Source organism: Ambystoma mexicanum, chromosome 1p (genome assembly GCF_040938575.1).
Source record: "Ambystoma mexicanum isolate Mex_15411 chromosome 1p, UKY_AmexF1_1, whole genome shotgun sequence".
Classification (NCBI taxonomy): Eukaryota; Metazoa; Chordata; class Amphibia; order Caudata; family Ambystomatidae; genus Ambystoma; species Ambystoma mexicanum.
This window is the reverse complement of record NC_090921.1, coordinates 971,772,165-971,785,087: the sequence shown is the minus strand read 5'-3', so window position 1 is coordinate 971,785,087 and position 12,923 is coordinate 971,772,165. Positions and strand designations below refer to the sequence as shown.

General features: G+C 46.0%; 1 protein-coding gene across 2 annotated transcripts in view; it reads left to right on the top strand.

Annotated features, from left to right (window-relative positions):
- The window catches only part of E2F4 (E2F transcription factor 4), a 471,886-nt gene that overhangs the window by 193,467 nt on the left and 265,496 nt on the right, over positions 1–12,923 (top strand). For both annotated transcript variants that reach the window (XM_069653900.1, XM_069653909.1), the window contains exon 3: positions 4,277–4,438. In XM_069653900.1, the coding sequence (XP_069510001.1) occupies positions 4,277–4,438 (162 nt within the window). The remainder of the gene's footprint in view (positions 1–4,276; positions 4,439–12,923) is intronic.

The window sequence follows — 12,923 nt, the reverse complement described above, 5'->3', positions numbered from 1 at the left end:
TGTCGTCCAGACGGGTGTCAGAATTGCTGCCACTGGTCATTGACCCGCCGTATCTGAGATTTATGAGGGACCAGGTTCTCCTGGCTACTAATCCGCACTTTATCCCGAAAGTGCCGTCAGCGTTTCAAAAATTTGCTTCCATTGCCTTACCCTCGTTCTTTGGGCAGAAAAAGCTCTGCATTCTCTAGACGGCATTGAAGTTTTATCTAAACCGTACGCAGGGTTTCCAGAGGTCTGAACAGCCGTTTGTGGCATTTGGTCCCTCCAACAAGGGGCTATCTATTTCCAAGCAAGGACTTTCCCGTTGGGTCTCCTCTACAATTTCGTTTTGTCACGCAAAAGCTGGTAAGCCTTTGAGGGGCACTCCTAAGGCCCATTCTACATGGTCCATGGAGTCATCGGCGGCGCTAGGGTCTGATATACGGCTCGTGGATATTTGCCAGGTGGCTGCCTGGCCGGTGCTGCATATCTCCACCAGGCACTACTGTCTGGGTTGCAGCATGTGGAAGATGTGTAGATGGGACGAGCAGTCCTCCAACGCCTGTTTCAGTAAGGTAGGCCCTGCGGCTTCAGGGGGTGTTGTTTGTTTTTTGCCTTGCTGTTGGTGTTATCATGCCTGGGGGTAGAGGTCATTTGTTGGGTTCATTGTTATGTTTTATGGCATGGGGTGTGGTTTGCCTGTCATGAACCTCCAAGTTGTCATACTGCTATATAATCTATTCACAGCATGTGAATCCATGAATATCCAATGCTGGAGAAGGGAGTAGTTTCTTACCTTTAACTCCATTTCTCCAGCATTGGTATCTTTCGTGGATTCACATACGCCCACCACCGCCCCTTCAGGCAAATCTTGGTTAGTGTTTCCTTTAATTTGGAGGTTAAAATCTGAAGGGAAGTTGCGGGCGCGGGGCTATTTATAGCAGACCTCCCATTGGTGTAGCCTGCAGCACCCAAAAAGAACGTTGATAGGACACTAAAGTGTCAACGTTTTCGATAGGAAACCGCTAAGTTAGTTACCAAGGTTTACCAGGTCTGACAACGGGAAATATTCACAGCATGTGAATCCATGAAAGATACCAACGCCGGAGAAATGGAGTTACAGGTAAGAAACTACTCCCTTCGTTTTGACTGGACACAGGACAACTTTGGGAATACACTGCCCACTCTCGTGAGCCCTCGCTCATTCAGTTTAATATAGACAGTCTTGGCAGGATGCAACAACCACCTGTGGTCAAGTTCGGAGATTTGCAGTCATTGCACTTGGACAAGCATTTAACAAAGGACCGGAAACTTTCTGAAACGAACAATCCTGGCAGAATATGCGAGGTGACACAAATGGGTGTTTAGGATGCAGTTAAGAGTGCAAGTAAAACACAGCTTCAGTGATTTAAGTATTGATCCTCCATTCTTGAAGCCAGCACACGTGCGATTTAAAATGGAGTCTCTAACAATACAAGGCTCTGTGCACTGAATAAAAGACCTAGATATCTTAAATCAGTAATTCTTTCTAATTTTCATTTGATTTCACTTACAATTATGTACTAATCTGCAATCGTTTAATTCTTCATTCCATACAGCTGCATTTTCTCTTTCCAGGAATACTCCTTTGTGGCTGGTGACTACTAGCCTAAAAGTTTTAAGCACTTTGGATTATCAGCTCAAAGAACCATGTCCTCCTCAAGCATCTCTTCTGAGGTCTTCATTAGTAACTTTTCATGAACTTTCAAAATATTTGTCTTTTTTTCGAAACATTTAAACCCACATTTGGTTAAAAAATATATAGCGTAAATCCCAAACAGGATGTTCATGTTAAAGGACATTTGTACCGCGCACTATCACCACCGAAGTGGTCCTCTGGCGGCTCTGAAAGGGGGAGGAGAGGGGGTGGGTTAGTGGGAATAAGCTGAAAAAGTGCAGGAGTGCAGTGATGTGCTGTTGGCAGCCTCAGCCCGGTGGGTCCGTTGGCTGGGCTTGTGGTGTTTTACGGTCGGTAGTCGTCGTGTGCTGTTGTGCAAGTCTATGTGTGGTTTGTTTTGTTGTTGCATTGTTGTGAAGTTTGTGCGGATTGCTGCGTTTTTAGGCTTGTGGTTGTGTTTGGTTAGAGTTTGAGAGGTGTATGCAGAGGGATGAGATTGTTAGTTGGTTGGTTAATTGGCATTGATGTCCTTGCAATTATGGGATTCCATCTAGGTGTGGTACATGCTGACTTTCACATTTCTATCTAGATGCGATGCAAGCTAAAGTTAAGAATCCCGAGTGTGGCACATGCTAACAATCACATTTCTATCCAGATGCGACGCAAGCTAAAGTTCAGAATTCTAAGTTTGTTGTATGTTGACAATCGCATTTCTATCTAGATGCGGCGCAAGCTCAAGTTTGGAATTCTAAGTTTGGTGCATGTTAAGAATCACATTAGGAGAAATCATTAGAACTCTGTGTATTATGAAGGCTCCTAGCAAGCCAGTTAAACTGGTCAACCTGGACCCAAGCTGACCACCCAATGTAATAACCACAGACATTTGAATGTAGGAGATCAGTGAGATTGTTCTATTTTGGGATAAATGTAGTACATTTACCACCGTGTGTACTCCCTCCTTATGAGGCCAGGATAGTGTCTGGCATTCAGGTCTGCAGTACCATGGTGCATACCTGCTCATAAGTGATCAATGAAAGGGAAATTAAGTTGTCATTAGACATTTTAGCCATCAACTGACAATTTCAGGATCTTCTCACAATTCAAACATCTTAGCCAGACGATATATCTGGAACATGAATAGAGGGAGCGAGCTCTCCATGAAGTTTCCCAACCAGGTTCTTTTCTCTTTTTTGGAGATGACAGCAGCTTAAAGGAGTGTCAGATAGCAGGTAGGACATATTCCATGTAACTATTCCCACTCCAATTTGTAGCCAACCGGCTATAAGCTGAGGTCTCACAGATAAAATGGGACCCATGATAAATAGCCTAACCAGAGCTAACAAAGCAAAATCCTTTATCCCAAAAAGAATTAAAATTAACTACACAGGTGCTGGTGGATAGGCATTTGCTAATGTGCAGGAACAGCAATCGATGATTAGCGAAACAGAGAAGCCCTATAGGAGAAGACCAGCATATTGTAGTAGGGGTCTTCTGAATCTGATCTTGAGATGCATTTTGAGTTCCTGAGAAACCATTTGTGAATAATGGCCAGAACAGGGCTTGGGACAATAAGCTCTGGAAACCAATCTTGAGTCAGTACAGTTGCCCTCCCCCAAATAAAATGTGCATGAAAATCAGAAGCTTGGTTGTGTGGGATATGGGCACAGACCCAGCAGTCTGACATATTTTAAATGTAGGCGTATTACCATGAAGCATGCAGGAACATATTTCAATTCAAGTGTGCGCATTAGAAGCCTGTGATTCATGACATTTAGTTTTGAAACATTCTGCAGTTAAGATAAATGACATCACTAGAAATCATGTGATTTATTTGGTACTATCAAATGACCCATCACTTCACCTGAGCTCTTCGGTGGCCCCAGAGTGGGGCCACCGAGGGACTCTGCTAGAAACCAACCAGAAAGCAGAGGCTCTCTGATTCGGTATCCACCAGTAGCTGTGGGAGACGGTCAGCAGGCCCTCCCAGGATACCCACTGTGGCTGATCCGCCAGGACTGCAAGAACACACACCTCCCAGAGGTGGTGTTGAGCAGACTGGTCAGGCCATGGGGTGTGTGGGGCAGTGTGGGTGCGGGCTGGTATGGGGACATGGGAGTGGGGAACGCATGGCACTTGCGTGTCTATAGTGTAATAACACAGTTACATGTTTATAGTAATACGGCAAACCGTTGGCACAGGATTACAGCTTAGTGCCATACATTTACAGTGACAGATCCAGGGGTAGAGTGTGCAGGTTTAGGGAGGCACGTATTCTACAGTAGTGCAGAAATGTCAGTCCCACAGTTGGGAGTTGGTGCTCCTGCAGTGCTGAAAGGCATGGTCACATTAGTCCAGTGAAGTTGTGATTTCTGCATGTGACAGTTTGTGGTGCATGCAAAGTCCAGCAGTCCCAGTTTATGCAGTGCAGAAGGGGTTGGGGTCAGTGATGAATTCCACGACCACATTATGTAACGTCGCTAACGGACTAAATCGTTTAACAAAGGGAATTCTGATCTATTGTGTTTGCCAGTGCTTGTTGCTTATGCAGCCATGTGCCTCAATAGAGGAGTGTCTGTAGCTTGAAATGTAACGTCTATAGTTCATTGTTTTTAAAAATGTAAATTTGTTTTTCTGTTTCAGGGGGGTGGGTCCCGGCTGTAACACACGGGAGATTGCAGACAAACTTATTGACCTCAAGACTGAGCTTGCTGACCTGGAACAACGCGAACAAGAACTGGACCAACAGAGGGTCTGGGTGCAACAAAGCATTAAAAACGTCACAGATGATGTTACGAACAGCAGATATCCTTTTTGTATCTCTAGTTGATGGCTTCTACACAAATGATGAACATGTTTCGCCTGCCCCCTCAACCAGCATAACCAGTTTCAGACCATTTGTAGGCTAAGGAATATCCCTTCGGTGTCACCAGTACTTATAAATACCCTCTTGAACAGAGCAAACTGACCGATAACCACCTCCAGATTCTAAATATCAGTCATCTAACATAAGCTATTCAGAATTAATCTCATTTAAGACAAAGCCGATTGTACAGAAAAACATTAATGTGAAATAGGACACTGGCCACAACGTCTCCCCAGGTGGAGCAAAATGTATGCTGCCAAATTACCAGTAATCCCTGTCGGAGAACAGTCAGCCACACAACATCCTGAGTTATTAACGGCAACCTTAGCCCAATAGGAAGAAAGCAGTTAAATCAATAGAGCCGTTAACTGATGACACAACAAGTGCATTAGAATAGATTTTCCTAACATGGTTGGTGTTAAATACCATTGAAAATTACCTTTGTGTCCATATTGCTTTTAAAACCTTTTATAATCCTTCACCAAACTGACATTAGTTCGATCAATGTACATGCAAGTTACCAATTATTTGTTTTTTAAATATTTTATTTTTGAATATGTGAAAATTAACTATTTTTCTTTATACCCCAAATTACATGATCCGTGAATTGTGAAGCTGATCAGCCATTTCCACCACATTTTCTTGAACATGGTCCTATTTTTTGTGTGTGAAGGTTCTTTGATCAACCATGCCTAGGTCCACCTTTTTCATACTTGGCTCAGAGTACACTAGAACCTCCAAAAAATGTAAAGTTAAATCTCAAATCTTTGTGGCACTATATTATAGATGTGTACCGAAAAGCAGATTTAGTATTCTGCCTAACATATTAAATATGAGGCAGAATGTTAAGTAGAACTGTTATTGTTTTTCTTAAGTTTGATCCATAATAAACAAATGTTAAAGTTAAAGCAATCTTTTGAATGTTACTATGTTTGTCTTTTTTATTTTCATCATCGTTTCATCTTTTTAGAAATATAAGCCAGAAAATAATCAAATGGTGTTTCCATTTTACAAAAAAGACTTGCATGCCCAAAACCTGCACTTCTTTAGTGGCAAATTGATATAAATCCAAAGTCTGTTTGCAATGCACAAAATGGCCAGATCCCAATCTTGTACAGGTTGTGGAGGTAGAGGAAGCCAAAAGTGTGTGCCCCCTCCTTCCTTCCAATTGAACATAAATCTGTGGTTTCTCTGATCCTGTGGTCACAAAGCATTGAATGGCTGTTTGCCCATGTGATAGTCGAAGTGGCCCATCGAGTACTGCTTCTGCTATATACTGAGCAACGCCTGGCATCAATGTGCAGGTGACAGTTATGACTGCTGCCTATTTTTCTTAGTCAACTGAAGTATGCTGCTTTTTTCTGCAGAAACCTGAAGCAACTATCCCTCACTGTGACCAACCCTCTTAGCAAGATGTGTTCCTGGATAGGATGTACAAATCATATGTTGGGCAAAGTGCTGACCTAATCTTAGTTCTGCAAATAAAACGACATTGAGCCCTAGATGTTCGACTCTCTGCCCCACATATGTAAAACCCTCAACCCCTACTAAAAAGGCACTCTAGCCTTTGGGGAAAAATAGATATTTGCAAAGCGGCTGTGTCCTCTTGTAAGACCATATATGGAATAAAGTCACAATAACCATATATTAATGACACGCCAGTCGTGAGGTGCGTTTCCCAAACAAGTCTGGTTTATTTTCGGAGTGTCTCAGCCGGCCGACCAGGTCTCAACGCCTCACGACGTGTGTTCAGACACCGTGAGATGAGAGAGCGCGAACAGCGGTAAAGCAGTAATATATATACATAATACATCATCGTTCTACAGCATTATTCGGTCCGCAAGTGACATACAAGCTAGGGTTCGGTAATTGACAGTTATGCACGTAAGTTCATTCAGTCTAAAATTAGTATTTCTAGCTGAGGCTGCAAAGACAGTTTTCTGTTAAGGGGGACACGGGGCATCAGTACAGGGAGGGATATCATGTTCTAGCAGGGAGACATTCCAACTAACATTATCTGTTCGCTGCGCTCATGGGCTAAGGGTCAGACAGTTGTGAAGCAGAGAAAATACCATCCTTAGTTGCACCGTTAGTTGCATATAATTCTCATTTAACTGCCTTTTACAAAAGCGCCTTCAAGACAAGCTGACACCTGGGCTACCGATTGTTCGCGGCTTCTGCACAGTTTCAAGGCTTTACCGAATAAGAAAAACAATGCATTTCTGCGGAGTTTCACATTCCTGTCTACGTTAACATTCAGAGTTCAAGCTGCGGCCTCGCACCGTGTGTGGATCTGAAGCACAGAATATATTTGCAAAGCGTTACAGAAAACAAAATGGCAGGCAATTACAAATGGACTCCTAATGGTCACATTCAGGTTTCATGGTTTGCAATGTTTGTCACATGATGCGATTTGCTTCTGGCCAACATACTATTCATACTATTCGGGCTATGCGATTGCATTTACGGTTTCACACTCTGACCGATGGGGCTGGAGCAGTGATGGTCACATGCGTCTCAGACTGGAATGTAACTTACTTCCCTATGCCTACCATGAGGCAGACTTGGACACAGATTATGGGTGCTGGTGCTGCGATGCTGGAAACCCACTGTGCTGACCTTCACCAGAAGAGAAACCTGTCTGTGTTCCTAAATCCTACTGCAGAGCTGCTGAGTGCCTCCTGACCCTGCCCTGGGTCAATGCAAAACACTGATGCGTCAAGCCATCATTGAGGGTCTCTTCATCGTGGTATGTAATCTAGGTGCCCCTTCACCCTCAACTGTCGGAGGTCTCCAGGGGAACCAAAAGACAACCATTGGTGATTGTCCTTGAATCTTCGACCCGACAAAGCTCCACAACGACCATGACGGTGAAGGAAGTATTCTCCAGCCATTTACTTTCACCTGGGAATATTCCTATATTTCTGGGGGTACGCAGGCCGAGATTCCTCATGTCATCAACCGCCCCTGCCCCCTCCACATTGGGTTTGCACTGCTTACCTTGACCTTATTCATGGTTGTCAAGGGCAATGATGTCTGGATCATTACTTCTGGGGTTCATGCAGGGGTGGCATTTGCTTCCCAAAACTCTACAACCTGACTTAAGTCCCTTTTTAAAATCACTGTTCTGCAGCAACTTTCTGCTTTGTGCCGATGGTCTTCTTTTCCCTGGACTCTGTAGCTGGGTAGGTGTCCCCTAGGCTGCTCATCTTTGACTCTCTGGAACCTTTCTGGGACAAGAGATTTTGTGTTACTGAGGAATGAACTTCTAAAATTGGCTATATGGTGTTGGGCGCCATATTGGGTTACCCAGCTGTGAGCTATAGATATGTATATGGTTATTTTTACTTCCCTTTGAATAGTCTGTGTGCCCTTGTGTAGCATTGTAATGCATTTGTTATTTTGTACTTCTATTTGCAGCCATTTTATTTACTATTTCTGGTTAGTGTTTACTATCACATAACAGTGCCCAATTTCTGCTTAGTTCAGTCGAACTGCTAGGTTTATCCCGATTTAGCTCAACCTGGGTTGTGAAAGCCTTGCTTAACCCTAGGTTGGCTTTTCCAAATCTTGCCACGGGCAGTGACCTTGAAAAACACAGTTAAAACAAATGTGGTCTCCTCAGCCCAACATTGTTTGGTCTGTGCAGTCTAGTTCCCCACAATCGGGGAAGAAGAGGGAGAAGGACACGAGTAAGGAAAAATTACCTTTATGGGGATTCTGGTACTTTATTTATTGGCAATTTATTAGATCCTAGCTGTAACAGGTTGGAACATGGCACTTTCGGAAGAAAACAGAAGAGAGCAAGACAGCTGATAAATCCCATGCTTAAGCAAATATTTAAATCGGGAAAGTGCAGTAAAATTGAGGCAATAATGTTATGTTAAAGGCATTTATATAGCGCACCGTCACCAACAGAGATGGTCCCCAAGCGCTCAAATGGAGATGAAATAAGGCAAGCACAAAAGAACCAAACAGTCAGAACAGGTGCCATCAAGGATGGGAGGGCAAGAAAGTAGGGTTTCATTGTCATAAGGGACATTCTCTTCATGAATAGACCGAAATGAGCGATTGGAGAAAGAACTTAACGGTTTTCCTGAAAATAATAGTTCTATCCTGATTTTCGCGCCATAGGAAAGTTATTCCATGCATATAAACCCACTGTATGAGAGATTTTTCAACGTTGGATGACTCCCTTCCAGAAAGAGGGTGCTGGAGGTGTAGGGGGTTTAGATATTCTTAGTCCTTGCTCTCCCTTCTAGTCATCGCCTATAAACATATGCTATTCTTCAGCATTCAATGGGGAAAAACATGAAAAAACATGAACTGGAGGGTTGCTTCCTCATACCGCCCTCATTCTTAATTCTTCTAAATTTCATTAATGTGACGCTCTCTTTTGGAGAAGCTTTTGACGGTCCAGGCTGTGGTTCAGTCTTACCCAACCAGTTGTGAAGGTAGAGCATTGATTATTGGATTCTCTGTGAAGGTGATTTTTCCTTATTTTCATATTTCAATGCATCCTAAGCATAGAAGGGCCCTGTTTGTTTTTTTTTTTGTTGTTTTTTTTTTTAACAGAGGGTCGCATATAATCTTAGCAGAGGTCAAATACAATAGAGGCATACATCATGTAGTACGATCTGACCCCCGATCAGGAGAAGGGGGAGATGACAAAAGCTCCAGGTCCACTTTGCGGTTCAAGTAGCTATAGAACTTCGTCCATATGTTTTTAGGACAAACATTACTGGGCAACATGTTAATGTAGTCTTCTTCACAAGATTGCGTCCAGGTGAGGGCTTTCAGCCACATTTCTAGGGAAGGGGGGGGGGATCTGTGCTTCCAGCATTGCAGAATGCATTTCTTGGCCACAATCGCCGCCACATTCAGAAATTTAGCCTCCCGTTTCGCCTCCGCTCCCTCCCGGAGCCCAAACAAAAGAGACAGGGGGTCAGGGTCAACACAGAACCCCACTATTTCAGAGAGAGTCTCAAGCACCGCATTCCAGAACGGTGCCAGTGCCCCACAAGACCAGAACATATGAGCGTGGTCCGCATCGTCGGATCTGCATCTTTGACAGGGGTGGGATTGATCCCAGGCAAATTTCCAAATCGCATGGGGAGTGTAGTACAGGCGATTGAGTAGCTTGTATTGAACACATCTAGCTCTAGAATTAAGAGAAACCTTGCGTGTATGCATGCACATTTTTGTCCGGATATGAAGGCCACATCTCTTGGACCGCCGCCCTAAGTCGAAAGTATTGTAGCAACTTCAGGGAGGACTTGGAGTGCCCTGGCTTCCACGTATCTGGGGTGATGAATTTCCCGTCATGGAACAGGTCGAAGAATGATCTGTATCCCAGGTCCGACCAGTGACGCATGAGGAGCGTATCTTGTGTGGGGGTGAGGCCAGGGAACGACCAGAGGGGAAGCCATTTGTAGTACGGGGGGGGAGCCAGAACCAGACTTCAGAATCTGCCGCCACGCCCTTATAGTGGAGGTCACTGGGTCAGCAGGGGCTTCTGAGCGGTACGAGTGAAAAAGGATCAAGGACATGACATTCACCTCCTCGGTCGCCAGGATTTCAAGCTTAACGTGCGGGGGTGGGGGGGTGGGTCCTGGTGATGGTACCAGTATGTAGCATGCTGGGCTTGAGCGGCTATCCAGTACTGGGTGAGATCAGGTGCACTGAAGCCACCCCTCTCATACGGAAGGGTCATATGCTGCCACTTTCTGTGCACAGCACCAGAATGCCATAGAAAACGGGCGCATCCCACATGCAGGTCTGCAAAGTACTGTTTCCCGGGCCAGAGTGGAACGTTAGCGAACATGTAAAGGAGTTTCGAACTATGATCATTTTTATTAGGGACAGTCTCCCTGATAGTGAGAGGGGGAGGTTACGCCATCTTGCCATCCTGGCGCCTGCATATTGCGCGGCAGCCCCATAGTTATCAGACAATAAGGAGGCTTTTGAGAGGGATACCTGGACCCCTAGGTATTTGATGCCCCCCGGTGCCCATTTGAGAGGAAATTCGCATGCAGGTTGGTGCGTTGCGGGCGTAAGGGGTAGGATTTCTGATTTAGTGTAATTTATAGCGAAGCCCGAAAATGTGCCAATTTTGATAATTTCACGCATGATAGGGTCGAGGTGGACTGAGGGGTCTCTAATGTATAGAAGCACGTCATCAGCGTACAGTGATATAATTTCGGGGTATCCCGCAGACGAATCCCTTTGCGCACATGGTTGTTTCGTACACTATCCGCCATGGGCTCAATGACCATCGCAAACAGCAAGAGAGAAAACGGGCACCCCCGTCGCGTCCCCCTGTGGAGGGAGAAGGGAGCCGACAGGTGAGAGTTAACTAGGACCCTGGTCACAGGGCTAGTGTATAGGAGTTTGATGCAGGACAACAAGTATGGTGGGCCAATGCCCATCCTCCCGAGCACCGCCCACAGATACTGCCACGAAACCATGTCAAACGCTTTTTGGGCATCCAACGTCATGGCCACCGCGTTGGCTTGGGGGTCTATTCTAGAGATGACATTAAATAATCGCCCAATGTTTAAGGCAGTGGAACGGGCCGGGACAAAACCACTTTGGTCTGGGTGGATCAGGTATTTCATAATGGGGAGGAACCTATTTGCGATGATTTTGGCGAAGATTTTGGTATCGGTGTTAATAAGTGACAGAGGTCTATAGGAGCCACATTCATCCAGAGGCTTACCCGGCTTTGGGAGCACGGTGATGACAGCCTCAAGCAGGGACCGGGGGAGGGTAGCAAGACGATGCGACTCCTCCCAAACCTCGTGGAGGCGTGGAGCAAGGAGGGCCACATGTTCCTGATAAAACTCGGCGGTCAGGCCGTCCGGACCGGGGGCTTTACCCTTGGGGAGGGCCGAAATAACAGCAGTGATTTTGTCAAGGGTGAAGGGAACATCTAATTGTTCTTTGGTGGCTAGAGATATAAGGGACATTGGGATGCGGTCTAGGAGGTCGTCCAGATCCTGCGGGCTGTGCTCAGGTTGCTGGGCGTAGAGGGTTGCATAGAAGTCTGCAAAGGTCTCGAGAATGGGCCTGTCAGACCAGTGTCGTACCCCGCCATTGTCTGATACTGTCAATTCGAGCTCTACCGCCCTCGGCAAGGGCGAGGCGGGCAAGGGTCAAGCCCGGCCTCTCTCCTTCACCATACTTTTGGGCCGCAATGGGCCGGGCAAGGTATCTGATCTCACTGCGGGCAAAGGACTCGAACGCATCTAGTTTGGTTCTTATCTGTGCAAGCTTGGGTGGAGAGGGGTTGGTCGCATACTCGCGCTCTTAATTCCCCATGTCTGGACTCAGAGCGGCGCATGGAATTTCTAATATCTTTCAGGACTCCTGCCTCCCTGGAGATACACATGCCCCTGATGTAAACCTTAAAGGCCTCCCATCTCACCCCATCAGTTGTCGTGCCGTTTATTACTATCAAAAAACGAGGTGACGTCTGCTAGGATGTCAGCTCTGAAGACAACATCATGCAGTGCGTCTGACTTAAACCGCCAGTTAGAGTGCTGGGGGAGGGCCGGGTGCAGGGCAATGTCCAATATGATCGGGGCGTGATCAGATAGCGTGCGCTGCAGAATCTGTGTGGTAAGTGTTTTGCCCATTAGCCCTGTGGAGAGAAGGAAAAGGTCTATCCTGGAGTGGCTGTCATGGACAGAGGAGTAGAATGTAAACTCTTTCGACATTGGGTGGAGTTCTCTCCAGGCGTCTACCAGACCGGCAGAGAGCATATGCGCCTGGAGGCGGCGAGCGGCTCTGGACAGTGTTCGATCTGTCCAAGTCGGAGTCCAGGATGAGATTCATGTCCCCCCCCCCCCCCCAAATAATGGGAACCCCCACATAACCTAGGAGGATGTCAAGGATGTGGTCAAAAAAATCGGGTGCATCGATGCATGGGGCATACATGTTAACCAGGAGGCACTCTGTATTAGCAAGGAAACAGTGGAGAATCGCATATCTACCCCGGGCATCAACATGGCTGGTGCGAAGGGAGAACTCCACGGACTTGTGAATGAAGGTGAGGACTCCTCTGGACTGTGAGGAGAACACCGTGTAGTATTTGTTGGGGCCCCGTGCCGGAGCAAGAGAGGCCGAGAGATGTGCGAGTGCGCAGGTTTCTTGTAAGAGAAGTGTTTTGACCCCGTGTCTCTGGACATAAGCCGTGATCCTACGCGACTTTGTAAAATTGCTGAGCCCTCTGATATTCCAAGACATTAGCCTAATGGCCATTCAGTAAGGCTTTAGGGGGGGATCAAAGTAATGTGTGTCATAGCTTGTCGAACAAGTGCCGGCCCCTAATACAGTGGCCAGATACGTCATACCAGAAGCTACCACAGTCTCACCATTTTTGTTAAAACATTCCCCAACTGAACCTCCCCCACCCCCCCCCCG